Source organism: Mustelus asterias, chromosome 15, assembly GCF_964213995.1.
Source record: "Mustelus asterias chromosome 15, sMusAst1.hap1.1, whole genome shotgun sequence".
In the NCBI taxonomy this organism is placed as follows: Eukaryota; Metazoa; Chordata; class Chondrichthyes; order Carcharhiniformes; family Triakidae; genus Mustelus; species Mustelus asterias.
In genome coordinates this window covers 31,808,901-31,836,540 of record NC_135815.1, presented here as the reverse complement: position 1 = coordinate 31,836,540, position 27,640 = coordinate 31,808,901, and the positions used below count along the sequence as shown (strand labels likewise).

The following is a 27,640-nucleotide window of genomic DNA, read 5'->3' as shown; positions in this document are numbered from 1 at the left end:
AACTTTCAGAAGGATGTGATGACTTTGAAGTGGGTATAGAATAGAGACACTAGAATAGTTCCAGGGACTAGGAGTTACAGTTACATGGGAAAATTGGAAAAGCTGGGTTGTTATTTTATGAAGGCGAAGAAAAAAATTGATAAGGGTGTTTAAAACCATGAAGGGTTTAGATTGAATAATTGTTTCCATTGACTAAAGGGGAAGTGGCTAGATGGGTGGAGAACTGGCTTGGCCATAGGAGACAGAAGGTAGTGGTCGAAGGGTCTTTTTCCGGCTGGAGGTCTGTGACCAGTGGTGTTCCGCAGGGCTCTGTACTGGGACCTCTGCTATTTGTGATATATATAAATGATTTGGAAGAAGGTGTAACTGGTGTAATCAGCAAGTTTGCGGATGACACGAAGATGGCTGGAATTGCGGATAGCGAAGAGCATTGTCGGGCAATACAGCAGGATATCGATAGGCTGGAAAATTGGGCGGAGAGGTGGCAGATGGAGTTTAATCCGGATAAATGCGAAGTGATGCATTTTGGAAGAAATAATGTAGGGAGGAGTTATACAATAAATGGCAGAGTCATCAGGAGTATAGAAACACAGAGGGACCTAGGTGTGCAAGTCCACAAATCCTTGAAGGTGGCAACACAGGTGGAGAAGGTTGTGAAGAAGGCATATGGTATGCTTGCCTTTATAGGACGGGGTATAGAGTATAAAAGCTGGAGTCTGATGATGCAGCTGTACAGAACGCTGGTTAGGCCACATTTGGAGTACTGCGTCCAGTTCTGGTCGCCGCACTACCAGAAGGACGTGGAGGCATTGGAGAGCGTACAGAGAAGGTTTACCAGGATGTTGCCTGGTATGGAGGGTCTTAGCTATGAGGAGAGATTGGGTAGACTGGGGTTGTTCTCCTTGGAAAGACGGAGAATGAGGGGAGATCTAATAGAGGTATACAAGATTATGAAGGGTATAGATAGGGTGAACAGTGGGAAGCTTTTTCCCAGGTCGGAGGTGACGATCACGAGGGGTCATGGGCTCAAGCTGAGAGGGGCGAAGTATAACTCAGACATCAGAGGGACGTTTTTTACACAGAGGGTGGTGGGGGCCTGGAATGTGCTGCCAAGTGGGGTGGTGGAGGCAGGCACGCTGACATCGTTTAAGACTTACCTGGATAGTCACATGAGCAGCCTGGGAATGGAGGGATACAAACGATTGGTCTAGTTGGACCAAGGAGCAGCACAGGCTTGGAGGGCCGAAGGGCCTGTTTCCTGTGCTGTACTGTTCTTTGTTCTTTGTAAAGGGTTGATAACCAGAGGGCATAGATTTTAAATGATTGGCAAAAGAAAATGAGGAACATCTATTTTGCCCAGCACATGGTTAAGATTTTGAATGCACTGGCCAATAGTGTAGTGGCTTCAGATTCAACGTAGTCATCAAAGGGAATGGGAAATATACTTGGAGGAGAAAAAAAATACAGAACCTATGGAAAAGATGAGAGTGGGATGAACTGGACTGCTCTTTGAAAGAGCTGGTGCGGACTCAGTGCATCAAATGGCCCCTAGGATTGCTAAATGTATTAAAAAGCATTCTGTTCCCTAGAACTTATATCTGTTAACTTCATAGGCACAAATTTGATCCCTTAGTATAGTCCAATATTACTTGTTTTTTTAACTGTACAATGAAGATCATTAGGAAATTGACATATTAACGAAGCAATGTTTAATTTACCCCCTTTACTATGCTCTTGCTATTGCTTAAAAAGTGTTTTAACTTATCACTTACATTTGGTTCTGTTCATTATTTAGGAGTTTATCAGATCAGCAAACAAATTAAAGCACATGATGGCAGTGTATTTACTCTCTGCCAAATGAGAAATGGAATGCTGCTTACAGGGGGCGGGAAGGATCGTAAAATCATCCTGTGGGATCATGACCTCGTTGCAGAAAGGGAAATTGAGGTAAATCTGTGCTGCACCCTAATAAGATTGTAAAAGCATTTAGTCATAAATTTTCAGTTTTAAAAAAAATATTAAGTACACTGAAATGATTGTTCCCGAACAAGTTCTCCTTTTAGTTAGTAAATTTTCAACCAGCTTCAGGCACTATGAACAGATAAATCTGAAAAGTAACCTGTTGAATAAAGGGAAGACTCAGGGTGGGATTTTATGGCCCTTCCCATCAGCGGGAAGTTCTGGTCTCACCAAAGGTGATCCCATATGAGGTTCCTCAGTGGCAGGGCGGGCGAACCACACAAAATGTCGTAGACATTGGCGGGATCAGAAGATCCTACCAGTGGCGAGCCACCTCAGCCATTGGAAAACACGCTGCACAGGGCCGGAAAATTTAATCTGTCATGAAAACAATGGTTTGAAAACTTCAAGGATTACTTAACTTTCAGCAGGAAAAAGTTCTCCCCTGGACTCTCCTCATTCCCTTAGAGTGATACCAAATGTACTTCGACAGCACCTCCCAGCTCTGCAATCTCCACCACTGCAAGCAAGAGTGTCAATATTCTGGGAGCATCACAGTGTCCAAGTATCAAGGCTTCCTAACATAGATATATTATCACCATTTTCCATCATCAATATGTTGGCCTTTCTCTAGAAAACACCACTTTGGAGCGTCATCGCCAGGAAAATTGCAGGGTTTATTGAGTAGGCCCAACACCATCTTCTCAAAGCAACTAGGGATGATCAGTAAATACACCATGCACACTCATAACGTTCATAGATGTATGCACGTAATCTAGGTCAACATTCCCAATTCACCACTGAGGAAGTATAACTGTCAGAGATGCTGTCATTTGGTTAAAGCATTGAACAAAAGCACAGTCCTCCCTCTGATGTGGATGGCTAAGATCCCAGAGTACTATAAAAAAAGAGCAGGACATCATTCCACACTCAATAAACTATTAGGAAACAGATTATTTGCTTCTTTATCTCATTGGTCTTTCTATGACTTTGGTGTGTACAGCTTGCCTGCTGTCCATGCATCTTTAAGAATTATTTGCTGCCTGATCATCATCATTTCCTAGATGTACACTGTTCCAAGTAATTGGCTGTGCAACTGAGTTGTTTCCTGAACACTCAATCCAACACTATGCTTGCGAAAGATGTGGGTCAATTCTGATCTTTTGTCAGAAGGTGCGTTCTTAGAGCTTGCATCTGGCTAAGATGGGGAACTGTGTATACAGGAAATCTTGAACAGAGCCACCATCCTGCTATGTCATAACTTGACACTTTGGCAGGTAATGTGCTGGAAAAGCATTAAAAATGGTCTCTATAGAATGTGTTTTCTGCTACAATAATCTGAATTTAGATTTAAAGAGCATTTCTGACTAAGGTGATTTGAAAGAACATATTTACGATTCTAAGATCACTTCGGAATGAAATTATATATTAGTATATGTGTTTCTATCACCTCTTTAGCTGAAATGGAGAGTATATCACTTCAATAGTTTGAGAATTTGCTTAATGTATACATGGTTCAAAATGTTACTGTAGTGGTGCCATAGTGTGTGTAATAAATACAGTTCAGTGTCTAATTTTATATTGTTATGTTACTCTAGGTTCCTGATCAGTTTGGAGCCATTCGAGCGGTAGCAGAGGGGAAGGGGGACCAGTTTCTGATTGGCACATCGCGCAATTTCATTTTAAGAGGAACATTCAATGATGGCTTCCAGATAGAAGTACAGGTGAGTGAAGTTTTATTTGAATAACTAAGTGTTGTTTCACTATGAAGAAGGTGTTTTTTGTAGGACAAGCTTGAGTGTGAGAGTGAGATTTTTCTCACAATGTTCTTAATAAAAATGCAAATGGTTCAAACTTTTGAGCCTACAATAAAAGTTTTATGCCATTTTGCACGTTTTAATTTTTATTGCAAATTAGGTTTCACTAGAACTAGGTTCAGTTCCGTTAAAATGTACTTCAGAATTTTATTTCAAAAGTTTTTACTTTAAATTATTGATCAGTTATCAAGTATCTTATGACATGCACTATTTATACACAATGCTCTTGCTTACTTTGTATGTTTTAGAATAGAAAACTCACATGTCAACATGTTGCTTTTGGTAAGACCTTAGCTAATATTTCAGTGTTTCTTGATGAACTAATCAAATCATTCACAATGCTTTTTGAAAAATAAATTCTGCATTTTTTCTCATCATCTCGATTTTTAATGTCCAAAATAAAGATTTTAACAATTGAAACAATTTACAAAAAATTACAGATTTCACCATTAATTACAGTAGTTTACTTTTCTATCCTAATTTTTTCATATTGCACAATATATTTTAGGGTGCAATATGCACAACATTATAACAAATACAAATAGGAGAACTCATTTGGTTCTCTGAATTGGAAATAATTTGATGTAGTGAATAAATCTACATTGTTCACTGCAGAAGCTAAATTGTGTCTTGCATATTATTTTTAAAAATTAAAGCTGTAACAGGGAAACATTTGTCTAGAATTCTGACTAGATCAGATGTTGATTCTAATGTTCGCTGTTTGAATTGTGGCAGGGTCACACAGATGAACTCTGGGGTCTCGCAACACATCCTTTCAAGGACCTTTTCTTGACCTGTGCCCAGGATCGACAAGTTTGCCTGTGGAACTCTGTGGACCACACGCTTGAGTGGAACAAAATCTTGGATGTAATTATTTTCTGCATTCCCAACTTAATTTTGTAAAAATGTGAGATTGTGCATATTGACTTTTATAAGCTAATTACAGTTCCAATGTCACGGGGAGGGATACTTTTTCTGCAAAATCTGAACCTTACAAAAGTCTTTTAGTACTAATTCCCCAATGTGAGTGGCTCTGACTAGCAGTTATGATGAAACAATATTGGAACAAACAATGCCATACATTGTCTTTTGATTTATTACCATGGGATTATTTTAATTATGGTTGTTGTAAGTCTATTGGGATGTCTTTGTGTGAAGTGGCATTCAACTCTTCCGAGAAAAACAAGTTTGTTATATTGAAACACCAATAATGGGAATTAAATGAGAAATTATGAGCCCAAACAGTGAGGTCAGTTTTAACGAGATGTCAGCATACAATGTCGGAAAGAGCAGTCCAAGCACTGGACGTTACCCAGCTATTATGGGCATTGGTTTCTGTTTTCAACATGGGTTTATGCAAGTAATGATTTTTGGTGGCAGCTCAAAAGCAGCAATTATTGGTCAGATTGATTGTAACCATATTGCATTTCAGAATTTTTTTTGCTGTACAAATGGAAGATGTAAGCTTCAAGATAAAACATTGTTACAATTATGAGGTTTATAAGATTATGTTTTGAGACTGTGGATGGGATTTTCAGTCCCTTCCCACTGGCTGGATCTTCTGGTCCTGCGGAGGTTGACCCCGCATGGTAGATTCCTCGGCAGCCTGTGTCTTTAATGTATGATTAAATGAAGAGGTCATGTGACCTGTTTTCCTAGATTTGAACCAGCACCAACTTTCCTGGTTTTGAAATTTGATTGCAACTCTGGCCTATTTGGTACAGAATCCAGGTGCTATAGCTAGGAAACTTAAAAGATTTGAGAGAATGCATTAAAATAATGTTCAAAGATATAATGTTTTCTTTGGTCTTTCTTTAGGAACCAGGCCATTGTGCTGAATTCCATCCCAGTGGTGTGGTTGTTGCTATAGGAACACATTCGGGCAGGTAAATCTGATCGTGTGTGTGTGTGTGTCACTAGAACAGATAGTTATAAACTCCACTGTTAACATTGAACTCAGATATTTTGCAACTGAAACCTTTATACACGTGACTTTGCTAGTACTGTATAGTTAATAATGGAAAAAACCTATAAAATTGAATAAATTTATTAACATGATAGATCAGATTGCTAACAGTAGTTAATTAGTTAGAATATGATCTCCGCATACGTCATGTTACTGATATAAATTGTACAGACTACAATCAAGACACTTTTGTGTTCCTGGGGCAAAATTGTTTTGTTTATGATCTGCAGCAATTTTCCAAGCAGAAAGGTAAAGTTGCTGTTTCAACTGGAGTACTTTTGTTACCCTCCCCGGGCAATTATTCTGTATGTGAGTAGGTTGCTCAGATTGTTGTTGTGCATTGCGACCAATCTACAGTCCAATCTATTTATGATCTAGTGAGCAGTGGTAGGCTGGCTATTTCATCTCATTTCCTCTTGACAGCAGCAATAAAAGGCATAATGATTGAATGTAAGATTAAAGTGAAAACCAGTAGCCTTATAAAATGTTGCAACTGAAAAAAAGATGGCAGTTTTTAATTGGTGTGACTTCTGAAAGTTTTCATGAACTCAGGGAAGTTACTATCTGTACTCAGATTATTGACTTGTTTTAAGGCTTTCAAAGAGAATAGGAAGAAAGTGTAAATCTTTTCACAAAGAAAAAAACCGCTTTGAAATCACTTTGCATGTAATAAATTGTGACATATGGGAAATCATGACTAGTTTTTTTTTTGTCTCGCAGTCAGGAAGCCGCAGAGAACTTCAAATGCTGGGTAGTGCAGCTCTATGCATTTTATGTGGTTTGGCATTTGAGATTCTGACAATACAGATTAAAGAATATCCATATAATGATGAATGATTCAGTTTGTGGGTCTGGGCAGGGTAGAGAAACGCTGAAAAGGGCTGGTCATATCCTGAATTTCATTATTTATTTCAGTGCAGTGTAAAATAACTCCCTGGTTGTTGTATTGGTATTGAGAATTTAGATGGGTAAAATCCGTGGAAGTATTAAACCTCAGCTAAAAAAAACTTAATGTTGTGATATCTCAATATAGTTAGTAGTGAAAAGAAAGAGCGCATCATTTAAAACGCAAGTTGCTGTGATAGTTAGAGGTCTACAAGTAAGACTTTATATAAATGTTTCATGTCTTCCCAGAGTGTGTCATACAGTACTCATTATGACTTACTACTGCGTCACATTCTGAATACCATGGGGAAAATAGTTGACGCATATTTAAACTTACTCGGGTCTGGAATGTATTTAAGTAAAGATCCATTAGTTCAGGCCGTCACATGCCTGGAAGGGTCAGAAAACTGAGGCAAGATATATTCTAAAGTGAGCCTGAAGAAAGACATTTCTAATATAACTGATGTTTTGCTGGAGGTTTGTGGTCTCATTCACTTGTAAAAGTTTAATAGTAGGCTTCCATTAACACTGCAATTAAGTTACTGTGAAAATCCCCTAGTCGCCACACTCCAGCACCTGTTCGGGTTCACTGAGGGAGAATTTAGCATGGTCAATGCACCTCACCAGCATACCTTTTGGACTGTGGGAGGAAACCAGAGCACCTGGAGGAAACCTGGTCAGACACAGGGAGAAAGTGCAGAATTCGCACACACACTCACCCAATCCAGGAATCGAACCCAGGTCATAGAATCATAGAATCCCTACATTGGAGAAGGAGGCCGTTTGGCCCATCGAGTCCGAATCGACCACAATTCCACCCAGGCCCTATTCCCATTATCCCACATATTTACCCTGCTAACCCCCCGACACTAGGGTCAATTTAGCATGGTCAATCAAGCTAGCCCGCACATCTTTGGACTGTGGGAGGGAACCCACACAGACACGGAGAGAAACTCCGCACAGTCAGTGACCCGAAGCTGGAATTGAACCGGGGTCCCTGGTGCTGTGAGGCAGCAGTGCTAACCACTGTGCCACCATGCCGCCCTTGCACATGAGGCTATAATTTGACTGCTGGCGAACATTTTAAAAGATTTCCAAGTAAGGGCAGATGGAAAAGATCGAGAAGGAAAAATTGAACGGTCATTGTGTACTAAACTTTCTGAGCAACAGAAAGCTTTATTGTGGTTCTCATCAGTAGTTATATACTTTTCCTTAAAAAAGCTCCAGTGTTTGCTTGCCAAACCAATTCCTTCCACACTAGAGGAAGTTGCAAGGAATGAAGAATAGGAAAATTATTAACTGTAAAAGAAGTTATGAATGATATTACATTCAAAGAAGAGGTTAATAATACCGTGAAAAAGAGGAGCAAGCCTGAGGGTTGGGAAAATTGTAGAAACAGCAAAAGATGACCTGATAATTGATAAAGGGGACCAAAAATAGGAAATAAGAATAAACTAGCAAGAAACATAAATGTAAGAGTTTTAACAAACATGTAAAAAGAAAGAGAGTAGCAAAAGTAAACACTGACCCCTTTAGAGGCAAAGATCAGAGAAATTGTAATCAGGAACAAGGAAATGGAAAGATGTTTATAAAAATATACTTGTATCTATTTTCACAATGGAAGACAAAAAGCTGCAACAATGGTGGACGCATTGGTTCTGGTTTTGGTTCTTCCAAAATTCCATGGATCCTAGAACGGTCCTGGTAGATTGGGGGATAGCAAATGTAACACCACTATTTAAAAAAGGAAGGTATTACAAGTCTGTTAACATGACATCAGTCATGAAAAAAATGCTGGACTTTATTATTGAGGAATTAACAAGGCACTCAGTATGGTTAGGCAGAGTCAAAATAGTTTTGTGAAAGGAAAATTGTAACTATCAAATTTTAGAGTCTTTTTGAGGCTGTAACTAACAGCAAATAAAGGAGAACCAGTGAATGTTAGTATGTTTGGATTTCCAAAAGCTATTCAACAAGGTGCCACATAAAAGGTTATTGCACAGGACAAGAGCTCATTAGGTGCTGAGAACTGAACTATTTGCAATTTACATTAATGCCCTATTTGAAAGTGCCGAGATTAATATATTCAAGTTTGCTAAAGATACAAAGCTAGGTGGAGATGATAAGGCGGATACAAAGAGGCGGCAAAGGGATGTAAACAGATTAAGTGAATGAGCTAAAATAACGTGTCAAATTTGGGGAAATGTGGGGTAATTCACTTTGATAGGAAGAATAGAAAAACAAAAGTTTTTTTAAATTGAGAGATTTTTAAATTTTGATATTTAAAGATTTGGGTGGCATACAAGAAAGCAAAGTTAAAATGAAAGTACAGCAAGCAATGTGGAAGGCAAATGGTATATTGTTCTTTATTGCAAAGGGGTTGGAGTACAAGAAAAAGGAAATCTTGCTACAATTGCACAGGGCCTTGGTGAGACCCCATCAAGAGTACTGTGCATAATTTTAAGTCTCCTTGCCTGCAGGAGAATGTATTTTCACTATAGGTGATGCAATGGAGAATCACTGGATTGATTCCTGGGATGGGAGGATCGTTCTATAATGAGAGATTGAATAGAATTGGCCTATACTGTCTAGAGTTTCAGGGAATGAGGTGATCTCATTCTATCTTATAAGATTCTGAGGGGACTTGCCAGGGTAGATTTTGAGAGGTTGGTTTTCCCTTGTTGGACAGTCTCGAACTAGGGGTCATAGTCTCAGGATAAGGGGTCAATTTCTTCAGTCTGAGATGAGGAAGAATTTTTTCATTTGTGATTCTTTGAAGTTTCCCACCCCAGAGGTCTGTGGATACTCCAACCATGGCGTATGATTTAAAATAAATATAAAATGCTGAGATAGGTAGATCTTTAGACTCTTGGGGATTGGGCTGGAAAGTGGAAATCAGATGAAAGATCTTCAATGGTCGTATTGAATGATGAAGCATTAAAGGTGCTATATAAATATAAGTTGTTGCATGAGTTTCCAGCTATGCAGTACTTAAAATTCCTACAGTGCAGAAGGAGGCCATTCCCCATGCACCAACTCCCCAAAAGAACATCTTACCCAGGCCCATCACCCTTGCACATCTTTGGACTGTGGGAGGAAACCAGAGCACCCGGAGGAAACCAACGCAGTCACGGGGAGAACGTGCAAACTCCACACAGACGGTCACCCAAGGCCAAAATCGAACCCAGGTCCCTAAAGCTGAGGTAGCAGTGCTAACCACTGTGCCACCTACCTGACTCTCATTTAAATCTCCTTGGCAAGAGGAAAGATGTGAGTGAGGGTGCCTACTTTACCAAAACATTTCTGTGAACAATTTTGTAAATTAATGAAATACACTATCAAAACCCTGGCAAAATACTACACATGCTGCACATCTGAAATACAAGCCAAAAGTAGTGAAAATACTCAGTAAGTCTAGCAGCATTTGTGGAGAGAAGAGAAACAGAATTAACGTTTCAGCTCATGACCTTTCATTAAAGCAGGGAAAAGTTAGAAATGTGATAGGTTTGAAGCAAGTGAAAGGGGGAAGGATGAGAAAAATAACAAGAGAATGTCTGTGAAAGAGTGGAAGGGCCGTGTGCCATTAACTCTGTTTCTCTCTCCACAGATGCTGCTGGCCCAGCTGAGTGTTTCCAGCATTTTCTGTTTTTATTTTTAAACTTGGTTTGATACCGCATTGGGGACGTGCTCTATGCAATATCAAACCCACCTCCACTAGGATCCCTCCACTGGGATCTTTCATATAGTTCCTCGCCATTCAGGTTGGGGCTTGCCTTTGGTGGTGTTTGGTTTGTTTTATGTTGTTAAACTGAAATTGCTTACCAAGATGCAAAAGTATTCTTGTAACTGCACCATTAAAAGTGACCCAGTCTTTTTAAAATCATTTTAGTTTGGCTTTTTAAAAACTTATTTTAACTTATGGCATTCTACATTTTATGGACTTCGTCCATGACTTTAATTTACTCTTATTTTAATGATTGCACTTGGCAGTTGGGGACGAATCAGAAATTAATATCCAGTGAACTATTGGGAAATGTTTCCAGGCATCCAATTTTCAGACACTGTTTTTATTGTTTCCTCTATAGTGTTTCATTAAAGGTTGAGAGTTTCATAGTCATGGCCAAGAAAAGCATTGAAATCTGTCAAACTGATGGAGAACTTTGGAATGTAATCAGTGGGAAAGGAGTGATTGTCAAAAGTATGCCTTCACACAACTAGTCCTTTCTAAGAAATTTAAAGCAATACACCTCAACATTAGATTCTTTGGCTGACACTCAAGTAGTGCATTCTGTATGTATAAATTAAACTTTCTTTCACAATTAAAGAAAAAAGGACAGGCATCTCTCTTCACTTTCAGGCTCAGTCCTGTGTAATTCAAATAGAATGTTGACATCGCACAGCTAAGTGTGCAAAAGTGTTAATTAGAATGAATGATCTGATTAAAGGTAAAACTTAAAATGACTAATAGACTAAGGAAAATGTTTCCAAGAAAGAATAATATTTATTGATGCACATGACAGTATAAATGCTTAAGTGGCAATTAATTTGATTTATTAATATTCTTCTTGTATAACAGGTGGTTTGTTTTAGATGCTGAAACAAAAGATTTGGTTTCAATACACACAGATGGAAACGAACAGCTGTCAGTGATGCGGTATTCTCCAGGTAATTGAATTTGTCTTATCTTTGTTCCAAGCAATGTACTATAACAACATTTAAAATTCTATGTTGCAATCATGAACAAAAGTGATGAGTGCAGTTTGTTTGGTGATGAAAAGTTCCCAAATATTTTCCTGTTCTTTCAAGCCCTCACTGATGATCAGGGTTGATTGGCTCTGATAAACTCACTTCTGACCGGAGGGAACCAAAGGTGCAAATTCTAGCTTTGGCTGATATTAGCACTTGTCTTTCTCAGTTGAGCATTTGACCAGGTTTCGGCAGGTATATAATTATGGAACAAAGTATTGCTTCTCAAGGAGAAAGTAAAATTGGCAGCATCAGCCACACCTAACCTTATCACAAAATGTCTGTACTTGCAAAGGTGACAGCATCACCAAACCAAATTTATCTTGCACTCCCTGATTATGTGCTAATATTGAAGGAAGTCAGGATAGGAGTGAAAATATAAACAAATGAAAATATAACCTATAGGCTAGATTTTACTTTAAATGTTAACTATTTAGTAAATATTCTTTTATATAGTTGTGACCAATTTACACGGCATATTTGCCTTTCTGACTGATTTTCCTAATAGCCTGTTATAGAGGTGCGCACAGCATTAATACTAGATGGCAGTAACATGGAGAGTTCAGCCCAGATAATTTTTATTTCAAAAATAACTCTAAATAGGCAGAGCAAAACATGAGTTTACCTGATTTGATACTTTGGCACCAGGAATACTTCTGTACTTACTAGTAGATTATAATGAATAATGGTTTATGTCATAGACTTCTAGCAAATTTTCATGTGTAAACTGGCATCAGCAGACTTTTTCAATACATATTTTCAATACAGGTAACATGATCCTGTTACCCAGTATACACCCCTGTTTTATGCATCGACAACTGTTTGCTCTACTAGAAAGTTCCACATATGCATTGTGCACACGGTCTTTAAATTGCCCATGTGCATTGGCTGTATATCTGGGTGATGTTCTTTGTCCAGAGAGTGTTATTCTCATGACCCTTATTGCCTTGGTGACCGCTGTATTTCCATTGCATTTGCTGGGGACTTGTGGACCTCTGGCTTTGATGGTAGTTCTGCACTCAGGCTGGTGAGGTCCCTTCTACCTGACTGCCCAATTGCTGTGAAGGAGCAGCTTCACTAACTGAACGCCTATTCCTGCAGTTGTGCCTGTATATCTGGTTGAGTTTTTTCAACTCCAGCTTCGAGTTGCACCTGTGGAATTGTGGGTCATTCTTCCCTCCTGGTACCTTTGTGTTGATCCTTGAAATTTGTTCAGAGCCCTCACAGTTTGGTTCTTTGAAGACTTCAGTTTATCATGCATTTTCACAGGGATAGACACAATTGGAATCTTGTCCTTCAACTCTTCCAGTTTAGTTCTGATGTGAATGCTTTCCCGCGAAACTTTAACTTTGGCTCGTCCATTTCATTGAATTGATGTGGTTGGCAACTATCTTGTGGTTTACTTGAATATCTCTCCCTCTGGGGTCTTCTGTCTTCCTCATACTGGAGTCTTTTGTTGCCCTTCCTCTGTGGTCATTTGTTGCCCTTTCTCAGTTGGCATCTTGAGGGTGACCAGCCCAAGCTTTAGACTTACTCCAGCTAAGAGTGACTGTTGCACTCCATCTGAGACTCAAGATCTTGCTTCTTGCCATTGAATTGGACCGTCAAACTAATATATCCTCTCAGTCTTGTGCCGTCATATAACTTCAATCTTACTTTTGAAGGTTTCATTTTCAGATCGCCAGGTTGAGCCACATCTCTCAGATCTGTGAAAGTCAAGATGGTGCATGATGCACCTGTGTATATCTGACACTTCTTGTTCATTTGATGCTCTCCCTCTGTGATCATCATTGTAGCAGTCACAAACCATTTGTCACCTATAAATTTGACTGAACCATTATCTTGCACTCCCTGATTATGTGCTAATATTGAAGGATGACAGGATAGGAGTGAAAATATAAACAAATGAAAATATAACCTATAGGCTATAGATGTTTTTCATCTTGTCTGCTAAAATCTCTTTAGTGACCATGTGTATCAATTTGTTTTACTTTTTTCTGGCCGAGCACTTGTTTGTGAAATGATTTTGCTTCTTGCAGTTAAAACACTGTTTTCCCCACACTTTTCCTATGCAGGCTGTCCTCTGCAGTATTTTTATCCTGCCCATTGTCTGTGATTGCTCAGCTCTTTTGCCTTGGACTGTCTCTCAGCATAATGTATCTGCTGGTCTGCTGTGCCTTACATGTGTTCGAGCTTTTGTTTCACAACGTCTATTGCTTTCTTTAGTGTTAATTTCTCATCTTTCAGCAGACTTGCTTTCACTGAGGAGTCTTTCACGTCTAGGACCAATCTATCTTTAATTAGATCATCTTTTAACTGTTCAAATTCTCATGGTTCTGCTAGCTGCATTACTGCCGTGATATACCGCCCAGTGACCTTGCTGTTACTCTGAATTTTAGTGTTGAATACATATCGTTCATATGTTACATACACTCAGGCTTCAAAAAGTTCATTCAAGGGTTTCAAAATCTGTCATGTTTTTCTTTGCTTACCTGTTATATTTAGAGTGGTAGCGACTTTGTGGCAGTCCCTCCCCAGCAGTGTTAAAAGCGTAATTACTCTTGTCACTTCAGACTTCTTAATTAGGTTTGTTGCAATTTCATAGTTTTGCCATTGTAATTGGAAAAACTGCCAGTTTTTCCATGCATAATTTTTCTACTGGACTGGAAATGGGATTGGAAAATTTACTGTAGCCATTTTTACTCATTCAGTAACTTACACACAATCTTCATCTGTGCAACCCACAGTAGATGTGAATATATGGAGGGAAAATCAATTTAATCATTTCAGTAAATTGCTTATTATATTGTTCAAACTTCTGCTAACCAGTTGTATTATAATATTCAGCAGCAGCTCTTCTGTCTTGTATATTCCCAGGGAGCTTGTTGTGCTGAAAATGCGTGGTTATAATTTACTAATGTATGTATAGTTGAATGCTTTTTATTTCATTTACAGATGGTAATTACTTGGCAGTGGGGTCCCATGACAATTTTATTTACATCTACACAGTAGCTGAAAATGGCAGAAAATACAGCAGACAAGGAAAATGCACTGTGAGTGAGTACTAAAATGTTTAATATGAAGTGGAATTAATGAGAAATATGGACAATTATTGATCTCTCAGAAAGTTGGCTCTTTAAATGCATAGACTTTCAGAAAATGTACTTCTAATTATTCTTTAACTTTCCCTATAGAACTATCATTCCAAAACATCTTTACCCAATTGACTCAGGAATGTGAATATAACATTTAGATTAGAGCAAGTACAGGAAAATGTCTTCCTGTGCTGAACTTTTTTTACGCTTTCAGATTGCAAACCGTTCATCTTGAAAGAAACGTCCATGTTGTAAAAAGCTGTAAGAATATCCAATTTAATTTTATAACTGCAATTTTAACCTTGCCCTACAAAATGTTGAACTAACTTGCTGTTAAGAAGACAATTAAATTTACAATTAAATTGTCACATGTAATGTTTAACATACATTCCACGTTGTTTGGCTAAATACACGTAGGCCCCTGTGATTTGTATTTTAATCCCTTAGAAGTATATTTACTGTTAGATGCAGACACTAAGCTATGATTGTAACAGCTGTGAAAAATTGTTGAGGGAGAAAATAATTGATATTTTTATGATGCAGCTTTTCAGTGCCAATTAAGTACTTTGTGAGGTACTGTAAACATGATAAATTGATTTTGAGAAGTTTTAATCGTTACAACACAGAAGAAAGCCATTCAGTCCATCAAGTCCATGCTGGCTCTTTGTCGTGCAATCCATTCATTTCCATTCCCCCAAGCTCTATTCCTGTTGTCCTGCAATTTTGTTTCCCTCAAGTGCTCATCCAAATTTCTTTTGAAATCATTCATTGTCTCTGCTTCCACCACCTTTGTAGACAGCAGGTTTCAAATCATTGCCATTCGCTGCGTAAAATAGCTCTTCTCTCATCATAATGCATCTCTTGCTCAAATCCTTAAATATGTGTCCTCTCATCCTTATACCATCAGCAAATGGGAACTGCTTTCCTCTGACTACCTTATCTAAACCTGTCATAATTATGTACACCTTTATCAAATCTCACTTCAACCTTCTTTGTTCCAGAGAACCACCTCAGCTGCTCCAACCTAAGCTTATAACTAAAATCCCCCATCCCTGGAACTATTCTGTTAAATCTCTTCTGCACCATCTCAGATATGGACACAATGTTCTAGTTGGAGCCTAACCACAGTTTTCGAAGGTTCAGCATAACTTTTCTACGCAAGATCCCATGTGCTTTGCTAACCACTCTCTCAATATATCCTGCCACCTTCAAATCAATGCTCGTGCACCCCCAGGTCCCTATTTTCCACACACTCTGTAGAACTGTGCCATATTTACCTTTCCAGCCTATTGACTGTATTATGTATCTACACAAGTCTGTTCAGTATTTCTCACATAAGTCAGTCCATGAGCATTCTGAGTCAGTCTTCTACTATTTCTATCTCTACACAAGCCTGTTCGGTATTTCCGCATAACTGAATCGTCAAGCATTATAAATCAGTCATCTAACTTAAATGTTTCCCTTTCTCTGTTATCAGAGCTGATCATTCAAGGTGTGCCCTGACAAGAGCACTATACAATTTAAACGTGACTTCCTCAAAACTGTCCACTATTAGTTTATTCTCTTCAGTCCATTTCTCCACAGTTGAATCTGCCTTCACCACACTCTTGGGCAGTGCATTCCAATCCTAACCAATTGCTGCATAAAAAATGTTTTCCTCATGTGACCATTGCTTCTTTTACCAATCACCTTAAATCTGTGCCTTCTGCCAACGAGAACAGTTTCTTCCTTTCTACTCTGTCTAAATCCTTCATGATTTTGAACACCTCTGTCCAATCTCTACTTATGTCTCTCTTCCAAGGAGAACAGCCCCAGCTTCTCCAATCAATCCATGTAATTGAAGTTACTCATCCCTGGGCACTCTTGTGAACCATTTTTAAAATTAATTTATGGGATATAGGCATCAGTGTCTAGGTCCGTCCCTGGTTGTCCTTGAGAAGGAAGTGGTGAGTTGCCTTCTTGAATCTCTGCAGTCCTTGAGGTGTAGGTGCACCCATAGTGCTGTTGGGGAGAGATTTCCAGGATATTGACCCAACGACAGTGAAAGAACGGCAATATATTTCCAAGTCAGGGTGGTGAGTAACTTGGAGGGGAACCTCCAGGTGGTGCTGATCCCAGGTATTTGCTGCCCTTGTCCTTCTATATTGTAGTGGTTGTGGGTATGGAAGATGCTGCCTAAGGAGCCTTGGTGAGTTCCTGCAGTGCATCTTGTAAATGGTACACACTACTGCCACTGTTTGTCGGTGATGGAGAGACTGAATATTTGTGGAAGGGGTACCAATTAAGCATGCTGCTTTGTCCTGAATGTTGTGGAGCTATGTATTTTGTGGATCTTCAGTGTTATTGGAGCTGCACTCATCCAGGCAAGTGGAGAGTATTACATCACACTCCTGACTTGTGCTTTGTAGATGGTGGACTAGCTTTGGGGAGTTCTTGGGAGCTCCCCCCACCCCCCAAGTACACGTAACTCACCTCATTCCCAGTACCAGATTCAACAATATCTTTTCCTATAATAATATCTCTCTGGACTGAGATACTAATCAAGGAAGCACTTCCTGAATACATTTCAAAAATTCCTCCGCCATCCATTCCCTTTATTCTAACATTATCTCAACTGATATTTGGATAACAAAAGTACCTCAATATCGTCACTCTATAGTTCTTGCATATAATCTGAAAAAGTACTTTCAAATCAAAGTCACATCTGATTGAAACAAGAAAATACCAAATGTTACATTTGCGTCGACCCAGCAATAGAGCTCCTTAGTCATTTGTCAGTAGTATCAAGCCCTGTTTTACATTATGCTTTTATACGTATTTGTTAAATTGATTGGTATTAATGTATTATGGTATCAAACTTTGCATGAATTTTGAACGATTTACATAAATATAAAATTTAGCTTCTTTGTGTAAAAAGTCTTTGATTTTCATAATTTTATTTTGGAACGGAGACATGCTGGCGTCAGTATAATTAAATTACAGCCTACATGTATGTCCCACTATACAAACTGTTGTGCGTACTTTATAACACAAACTTCCCTTTTCTTTATTTGTTCTGTAGGAGTTTTTATCTTTAATGAACACTCATTGTAACTATACTTTATAGTTCCTATAACCCACAAATTATGAGAACTAACTGACTCACTTACATTGTTGTTATGCTTATTGTAGTTAGTTTATTTTTTAACACAGGATTGCAGATTTAAAATGGGCACAGGTTTGAAATGTTTACAGGAAAATTAAAATGGTTAATACAGATTTGACAGGTTGAGAAAAGAAAATAAAAATCCAACAGCTGCTTTATTTACTTCTCACAAGTCAACACTTCACTGAGACATGTTCCTTCCACAAAGTAAGCACTTCTACAATTTCAATCTGAAATAGGCTATTAGCTGCGGTCATACAATTTCCAGAAGTGGCCATGCTTGCAATTAAATATTCTTTTCCCAAGGATCCGTCAGAGTCTCTTTCCATCTCCAGGATCCTTCCAACAATTAGCAGGATCCTCAAGTGCAGTACAGCTCTCCAATGTGTTCAACTGTTTATGCCTTTTACTATATTGACTAACCATGCTATCCCATGAAACTTCTTTTTATAAATACGATGCCCAATTATGATCTGTGGCCTTTGTTTAAATCATAATTTTCATCCTCTCAGGAAGTTGTCCAGCTTTCTCTTTGTTTTCTCCAGTAATTTTCCACCCTGTTAAGCCAGGAAAAGATATTTTTGCTGGAACACTGCTTCACCTTACCTTGATTCAAGGCCTAGTCTTCATAACTTAAATACTTGTGTCTCTGGCTAGCCTGTTAAAATCTGTGCTGTTTTCCTTGACAGCTTTTGTTTTGATTTCTTGACTTGGTGAAGTTTATTTTAGAAAAACTGCAAAAGAGCTGTTTCTCGGTCCATGTCAATTAGTTGCAAATTGTAATAGGAAGCATTTTCAGTCATTCCCCTGAATTCATTTTGCAGGGTGGTTTTTGTTGTCTATAGTTAACATTCATAACAACTGTTCAGATAGGAACATTTGTCAATAGTAAAAGCTAGTAGAAGCATCTAAAATAGTTACAGCACAGCAGAAGGCTTTTTAGCCTTCAAGCCTGCATCAGTTCCCTGCAACAAAAAAGCAGCCAATCCCACTCCTCTACCCTTTCCCAGTAGCCCAGCAATTTTCTTTTTTCTTCAGGTGGATATCTGTTTTCCTTTTGAAAGCCAGGATTGAACCTGCCTTATTCAGCCTTTCCAAATTGTAACTACTTGCTGCGTAAAAAGCTTTTTCTCATGTCACCAATGGTTATTTTGCCAATTGCTTTAAATTTGTGTCCTCTGGTTTTTAATCATTCTGCCAATGAAAATAGTTTCTCTTCATCTACCTTTCTAGCCACCTCAGGATTTTGAACTCTTCTATCAAATCTCCTCTCAACCTTTTTTTTACTAAGGAGAACAACTGCAGTTTCTCCAACATAAACGTAACTGAAGTCCTTCATCTCTGAAACCATTCTTGCAAATCATTTCTGAACCCTACCTAAAGCCTTTGCATTCTTCCTAAACTGTGGCACCAGAATTTGACATACAACTCCAGTTGAGGCCAAAGCAGTGTTTTGTATAGGTTTGTCCTAACATTTCTGCTTTTATACACCTTTAAGACCAGGAATCCCACATGCCATTTTATCCACTCACAACCGCCCTATCTACTTTTATGATTTATGCACACAAATCCCCAGGTCTCTTTCTTCCCATGCCCCCTTTAGAACTTATCCTTTATTATTTACTTGCATTCTTCATACTAAAATGTATCATACTTATCTGTTTTAAATTTCAGCATGATGTGGAGATGCCGGTGTTGGACTGGGGTAAACACAGTAAGAGTTTTAACAACACCAGGTTAAAGTCCAACAGGTTTATTTGTTACCAAATAAACCTGTTGGACTTTAACCTGGTGTTATTAAAACTCTTACTGTATTAAATTTCAGCGGCCATATGTCCACCCATTCCACCAATCTGTCTGTCCTCTTGAGCTCTATCACTATACTATGTTTCATGGATCACATTCAGCATGGAAGGAAGCCATTCGGCTATCCAGTCCATACTGGCGCTCAATGGACCAATTCAGTCAGTCCCAGTCCCTCGCTCAATCACCCTGTCTGCAGATCTATTTCTTTCAAGTGCCCATCAGATTTTCTTTTGAAATCATTGTTGATTTCCACTTCAACCACCCTTGTGCCCAGCAGGTTCCAGGTCATTGTCACTCACTGCATAAAAAAACTTTTCCTCGCCTTTCCCCTGCATCTCTTGCCCAAAACTTTAAATCTGTTTCCTCCCATCCTTATACCACTAGCTGATGGGAACAGCTTTTCTTTGGCTATTTTATTCAAACCTGTCAAATCTGCCTGAGATTGTTAGAGGGGTGGGGCCTGCGATCGAACTGGGTGGCGGAGACGGTGGGGGGATAAGGGGGTCAGTAATGTTGTGGGGGTGGAGCAATGTCTGTGCAGGGGGGATTATCTGGCCCGGGAGCGATGTGGCAGGGGAGCCGCATGCTATCATTTTTTTTACTGCACATGAGCAGTTGGAGGCACCGATCAGAGCTGCAGGATTTCAGGCCCTTTAAGCCCCTCCCACAGGCCTCTGCAGCACGATTTGGAATTGCTGGTATTTTTTCAGGCAGAGTGCGTATGGGGGCACCTGAGAACGGGTCTAAAAGTTGGATCTGAAACGCTCCCAGTTTCAAGTCCGCCCAGCACTTAAAATTAAAATGGTAAAATAGCGCCCAATGTCTCTCTTTATGAACCCCAAGGTCCCATATGTTTTGCTAACCATTCTCTCAGTATATCCTCCTACCTTCAATGATCGATGCTCATGCATCCCCAGGTCCCTCTTTTCCTGCGGATTCTTTAGAACTGTGCCAGATTTACCTTTCCATACAAGCCTGTTCAGTATTTTTGCATAACTGAATCCTCAAGTATTATAAATCAGTCATCTAGCTTAAATGTTTCCCTTTCTCTGTTATCAGAACTGATCATTCAAGGTGTGCCTTGAAACGAACACTACAATTTAAGCATGACTTCTCCAAATTTTTCCTCCACTAGTTTGTTCAGTGTAGTATTTATTTTGTTGATTGCAGAGTGATTGAGCGTGGCCATTGTAACTCTTGAATTCCTTTTAAGGAAAATCTGATTTTTATGTTTGTACGTGTAATACAGAAATCTGGATTTCTCATCAGTGAAGCCCAATAAACCTAAATCGGCAATTTGCCGCCTTCTCAGTCAGAATGATTAGTCACAAAGGTTAAAGCTCTGGCTTTCTTATACAAGAATCCAGCCTGCTTTCAAGGCTCAAATTTCAACCAGAGGAATTTTATGCAGCTGCCAAATTTTTCACAGGATGGCAATAAGCTGCTCATGATGGTGTAAAAACATTTAACTTTGGAATTCAACTTCTGGATTGCAGGAAAATTAAACTGAATGTAAGATGAGCTGTGAAGTCTTATTAACTGAAGAATTTTGGCATAATTCTTATTAACAGTTCATCATTTGAGCTATAAGAATATCAACTTCACGAGATAAATTAAATTTTTGTAATAACATGCAAATATTGCATTGGTTTAGGGGACTGTCAGTTAATCAGTTAACTTTTGCAATTGGTGCATTAACTATTTTTGGCGATTAATTTTTCAATGTCACAGTCAAAGAAGTTACACCAAGTCTGTGATTCGCATGAGAATTCACAGCAGGGGAAACATGAGGCAGAGAGGAGCAGTGCAGTTATGTCATGCATGTTTTAATTAGCAATTGGCAACATGTCAAGCAAAGAATGGACTCGGTGACCCATGCGCTGAGTGCCTTCAGCATCACTGGGGGCTTCTGGCTTGTGTCTGTGCCACCAAAGCCTTCATGTACAAAGTAATCTGTGGCTTTGCTTGTTCTAATGATCTGAGTGCTTTAAGCTACAATTTCAGTTATGCATATATCTGATTCTCGTGCAGCAATAGTTTGCAAATCTGTGGATATTAAGGTGGGGAAGAGCTGTCAGAGCTGAGTAGATGCCTGGAATATCTTGTGTCGTAGAAATGGTTGTTTCAAGTCCTTGGATTCCGTATTGTGCTTCTAATCTCAACTGACAGCCTAGTAGCTTGCACTTTGAGATTGCAAGTTGAGGCTTGTGTTGGAAACTTCTTGTTACAACTCCTATTTCTGCAATGCTAGTGATTCTCAAACTTTTCTGCTTGGATTAGTGATCAGAGATTCCACTCCTCCCCTGTCCCGGCCATATCTAAATTATAATACTATATCGATGAAAATATTTGATCTAGAGTAACTGGCAAATTTAACAACCTATACTGACGCACTGGCACTTCAAATCAGTTCATAAATCCCTGTTCCAGTGATCAAAACAAGTCAGCAAAAATAAGCCGGCCACTAGATGACCATTTACAATGCCAACCTTTATGCAGCTTTCAGCATTCCTCTTACCTACTCCCTCCAACCCATCAGCTGACAGCCGCACTCCACTCCTACCTCATGCCAAGCCCATCTCCGGTCATTACTCATTCACCTACTCTGGACCATTTCCTGTGGTCATTCATTGCAGGCCTATAAACAAAAGCAGATAAGTTGACATCATTGATGCACCCCAGTTATTTTGAAAAGCCTCCTCTTTTTAAAGTCACAGAATCTTACTCAGGATTATATCATGGACCCGCTGGAAAGTCTATGCAGATTCAGCTCTGAGAATCACTGTACTATGCCAAGTTTAAAGATATTGTGTGACATTGGTGTACCTTTAAAGAATGTTTTTTTTAAATCATGTACTTTGCAACTATCATAGCTTCAGATGTTTTCATTGTTGCCGGGCTGGCTGCCAGAGGTCCTTTTTTTTGCTCCTTCAATGGCTTAAATGGGGGTTTGTTCATTTTTACTATGAGCCTCCGGTACTTTCTGGGATTGTTTTATGACCCTGCATTGTTCGGAGGAAGACTGGTTGGCAGGTCATGTGTTTTGGATAGTTTTTTTTCATAGTGAATTCAGGATTTCACTTTTAATGTGGTTGCTGGTGGCAGTTTTAGTTTAGAAGGGGGTGGACATCAAGCTGAAAAGAAGTGTTTCTCTCTCTCTTTCCCTGGATTTGGAAATTCTGCTGTTAGCTGGAAATAAGGTTCCTGGCTTTCCTGGAGTGGAAAATCTGCTGATGGTGGTTGGCTTGCTGAGAGCCTCTCTCTCTCCTTGGGATTTTGGGAAGCTGTTCTGACTTCATGCTGTTCTGGGTGTATATCCAGAGGGCTGCTAGAAGTTACAAGGCTGGGAAGTCAGAGTTTCAATTCTCCAGCCAAAGATCTAAGTTCCAGCATCATGTGAGCATTCATATTTTATGTATTAAACCTGTGGCAAAGGTTTTGTTTATGGGATTGGTTTCGTTGGAACAGTGTTTGGCTGTTAAGGTTTATACTATATCATGATTGCTTTTTTCTTGTTTGTAATTGGTAAAAATTATTGCTAACTTTCTTTATATACATGTTAACTGTATACTTAAATAAACTTTGTTTGATAAAAGCTCCTTAGTGGGTCAGTTGGATCATACCTGAAGTGAAATATCTCATGCACACCCTAGTCAAATTCAAAGTGAAAAACTTATGATCTAGGCGGACTTCATAAAACACTTTGGAGTTTCTGACCTGAATTATAACAATCGTTTCCTGATATGATAGGCTAATTAATATGCCCAGAAGTATCTTTTGGCCGCTCCATGGTTGAAGATATGTCTTTCCCCTGGACTCAAGTTCCTAGACTACTACTTTTAACAGAAATTGTCATGTGTATGAGGTTTGGTATCTTGAAGACTATATAATTGATCAGTGTCTTTATGGATTAAACTTACTGTACAGAAGAGATGTTTAAGAAGATCTAGGTCTGCGTCCATTGAAAAAAAAACACAATTTCAATGACCTTAGACTGCAAGTGCACTGTTTTGTGCAAAGAATCACATTGGGCATCAGTAGTTACATAAATGTGAATGAATTTGGTGCAATAGCTATATTGATTGAATATGCAATCAACATCAAGATTAATGATTAAAATTTGTGTTGCAAGATTAATTGTGATTTTATTTATCGCTTGACAGCCCTAATCTTTCTCATAGGATGTTGCTTTGTTAGATGGACCCTATCCTCATAGTTTCCTCCTGAATAAATTTGTTGTTCCTTGGTTTCTCTTTTTAGGCTAAGGCAAATCTTATTGCCCCAAATATATAACACAGGTGAAATTTAACATTAATAGCATACTCCCTTACTCGTCATGTAAGTTGTACTTTCCTAAAACTGTTGTTTGGAAAGATTGATGTGATTCAGTCATCTTGTGTAATAAATTTATGCTAAGGCATGTGACATATTTTCTCAAATGAATAGTTAACATTTTACAGCAATCTCTAAAAAGAACAAAGCAAGGCTATAAAAATTCCTTTGTAACTGAAGCCTGTTTTTCCCCCCAAAATAAGCTTTTGTTTAAGGTTCTATTCTTTAAATGGTGCACAGACACATTTGAAAAGTAGAAGCGATTTCTGTCCCTTCCCCTAAAGAAAAATTCTGTCCATGCTCATTCTGGTGGAACCTCATCACAAAGCCAGTGTTTGGGGAATCACAGACTTGTAGTAAAGTGTTTATCTTTCCATCTCAGTGGTACATCTGTCGCTCTTCTCATGCACCTACCTTTGAGGAAGTATATTTTGAAAAAAAAGTAAACAGACGTTTCTGATATTGATTCAGTTTAAACCCTAATGGCTAGTTGCAAGTTTTAGACAAACCCAAATAGAAATGTACTAGTGGCACCCAGTTTACTTCTTAGCTCATGTGTTATTTAAGATGAAGATTTGGAGGGGTGCATGAAGCAGTTTGGAAATGGAAGCCAATGATTGCCTATAACTGAAATTAAAGGAAAACTGATGAAGGGGCATGTAGAAATAAGGAAGCAACAACTATTAAAGCTTTTTGAAAGGCGCATTAGATATTTTAACCCCATTGGTTAACTTTGCTAAAATCAAAAGAGGAAAGGAGAACTAAAAAGTGACTGGCAAAAATTAAGGGAAAGGAAACACAGCAAGCTTCTAGGTAAGTGACATGACAGTCGAGCACATGATACTCTAGCTGAAAGCAGCTGATATGGGGGTGGTGCGGCATGCAATGATTGCAATAACCCTCTAGCATTCTAATGCTACCATCACGTGGAAAATAGGATTAAGAGGAGGCCATTCGACCCTTCAAGCCTGTCCAGTCATTCATTATGACCATGGCTGAATTCTAGGTATCAAATTGGCGTAAACATTGGGGTAAATCCTGCTGCTTTTTTTAAGCGGGAGTTTCAAAATGAATCTCCCACACTCTGAGCACTGCAGTGTGCCTCAGCCTGATTCACATTAAAAATCAGGGAGCGGGGCCTATTCCCACTGGAGAGGCCAGCAGCAAAGCGTTGAACGGGCCACTGCGCATGCGCTGATCTGTCAGTGCGGAGATCAGTGCATGCGCAGTAGTTCCACACTGCTGGCCTCCGATCGCTGGCCAGTCCTGCGACACCACCCCCATCACTACCCCTACCCCCACCCTATGATCGCTGGCCTCTCAGACCTTGTAAGAGTTATAACAACACCAGGTTAAAGTCCAACAGGTTTATTTGGTAGCAAATGCCATTAGCTTTCGGAGCGCTGCTCCTTCGTCAGATGGAGTGGTTCTGACAAAGGAGCAGCGCTCCGAAAGGTAATGGCATTTGCTGCCAATTAAACCTGTTGGACTTTAACCTGGTGTTGTTAAAACTCTTACTGTGTTTACCCCAGTCCAATGCCAGCATCTCCACATCATGACTCCCAGACCTCACCAGGCCAGCACCGATGACCCTGCTGGCACTGCCAGGTTGGCAATGCCCAGGGGCTGTTAGATGTTAAATTGACAATTTAATTCTACAGGTGCTGGCAATTATATGCTGATTCTCTTTGATTCTCCCTTTTGTGTATTTAGGCTGTCTGCATCTCTCTCATTCCATGACTCTTGCTGCTAACACTGGGTTTATCATCAACACAGTTTTTAAATGGTTGAATACCATTTGACAGTCCTCTGTCCAGTTAGAGTGCTTGTTTTTCTTTAAGTGCTCTTTGAGTGATGCTGCCACACTGCTGAAGCTTGGCACGAACTTAAGATAGAATCCACTCGTGCCTAGAAATCTAAAAATATCTTTTCTGGTGGTGGGTTTCGGGAAGTCGCAAATGGCCTGTACTTTTGCATCTCATGGTACCATTTGGCCATGTTTCATTCTGGGTCCCAGATATAAATTTTGGACCTTAGCAAATTCGCTTTTTTCTAAATTCAGCCTGAGATTGGCTTCTTCTATGGGTCACATAGTTCCTTTAGGTGGTGCAGATGCTCTTTCCAACTCTGGCTGAACACCACTAAGCCATCAATGTATTCAGCATAGTAATTCAATCCTCGATCACTTTGTTCATGAGCCTTTGAAAAGTTGCAGGGGCGTTCTTCATCCTGAACGGCTTGACTTTGAATTGATAAAGTCCCTGTGGCGTCACAAAAGTGGAGATCTCTTTTGACCTCTCAGTCAAAGGTACTTCCCAATAGCTCTTTTTGGAATGAATTTGACCATCTGAAGCTTCGGATGCGGTTTTCTCAACATGGAACAGGAAATGAGTTCCTCTTGGATATGGCATTTACCTGCCTGTAGACCATGAACAAAGTCTGTGTTCCATCTGGTTTGGGCACCGTGACAATAGGGGAGCTCCAACCACTGCAACTCGATTCAATTATGTCATTCTGGAGCATATTCTCAAAATCCTTCTCTATCTGCGATAATTTAGCTGGATTTAACCTTATATGGATGTTGTTTGATGGGTACGGTGTCCCCCACATTTGCATCGCTAATCCTATTCTACCTAATTTATTCTACAAATACATTTATAGGACTGCAGTAACTCTGTCAGTTCGCTCCAGCTCTTATCTGGAAGATAACTTAACCACTGTTTTAAATTCACCAGTGCTTCCTTATTGCCCAAATGAATTATTGGGAAGTCACTGTCACAATTTGAACCCTTATCTTCCCTTGCTTTGTTACTAACAAAAAGACCTCCTGCTTGTTCTCATCTCTAACCCAGTATTTCTTTAACATGTTCATGTGACACACCGTGTGTGATTTGTGTGTATCATGGGTGCGTACCTGATAGTTTAGCTTGCTCAATTTCCTTTCTGCGATACGGCCCACTGAATCTAGCTTTCAGGGGTTTGCCTGACACAGGTAATAACACGAGCACTCTCTCTCCTGGTGTAAAACTGAGTTAGGGTCTTCCTATCAACATTGGCTTTCATTCCCTGCTGGGCCTTCTTTAAATGTTTTCTCGCCAACTCACAGGCTCCATTAAATTTGAGACGTAGTTTGAAAGGGTCGTCTCTGTCTTCGAACTTAGCAACATTTCACAAATTAATTTCAGTGGTCCTCTGACTTCATGCCAGTAGGCCAATTCAAGCGGATTACATTTCGTAGACCCATTTGGTGCATCCCTAATCACAAATAATAAGAACGGAATCTCCTTTGTCCCGATCATGAGGGTAGTCTTGACTATAAACTCTTATCATGTTTTCAAAGTCTAGTGCAACCTCCCTGCATGGTAGGTTGATCATTTGTACTGTTTGATCCCCACACTATTCATGACCTCTTTGAATAGTCCTAACATAAAATTTGATCCTGATTGAATCTCCTTTGGTAAGCCATATCCAGTCAAGAATTTTGTTAACTCCTCTACTACTGTCGTAGCCGTAATAGTTCTTATGGGTATGGTTAGGGAATCGGGTGGATATATTCATGATAGTAAGCAAAAATATTGGTTCCCACTTTGTGTTCTTGGCAATGACCCTATGCAGTTGATTAGGACCTGGTAAATATTCTTCAAATGTTGGGATAGGGAGCAAAGGTGCTGGCTTGATTACCATTTGCGGTTTCCCTATTACCCGACAGATGACAAGTTCGACGAAAGGTGACTACATCCTTGTGTAATCCAGGCCAATAAAACTGTCTTTGGATTTTGTCTTGGGGCTTCTTTATTCCAAGGTGCCCCTCATGGAATCTCATGAGCTTTCCGATACTCGGAAGGTAATACATTTTGGTGTACTTCTGCCCATTTGTCCTCTGTTCTAA

General features: G+C 39.4%; 1 protein-coding gene across 9 annotated transcripts in view; it reads left to right on the top strand.

Moving 5' to 3' along the window:
* The window catches only part of eml4 (EMAP like 4), a 422,596-nt gene that overhangs the window by 372,532 nt on the left and 22,424 nt on the right, over window positions 1–27,640 (top strand). For 8 of the 9 annotated variants that reach the window (XM_078229709.1, XM_078229706.1, XM_078229708.1 and 5 more), the window contains 6 exons: window positions 1,796–1,947; window positions 3,558–3,683; window positions 4,512–4,643; window positions 5,595–5,662; window positions 11,204–11,292; window positions 14,329–14,426. In XM_078229709.1, the coding sequence (XP_078085835.1) occupies window positions 1,796–1,947; window positions 3,558–3,683; window positions 4,512–4,643; window positions 5,595–5,662; window positions 11,204–11,292; window positions 14,329–14,426 (665 nt within the window). Of the gene's footprint in view, window positions 1–1,795; window positions 1,948–3,557; window positions 3,684–4,511; window positions 4,644–5,594; window positions 5,663–11,203; window positions 11,293–14,328; window positions 14,431–27,640 lie in introns of all 9 variants that reach the window. The other variant, XR_013499632.1, reaches the window with a different exon arrangement.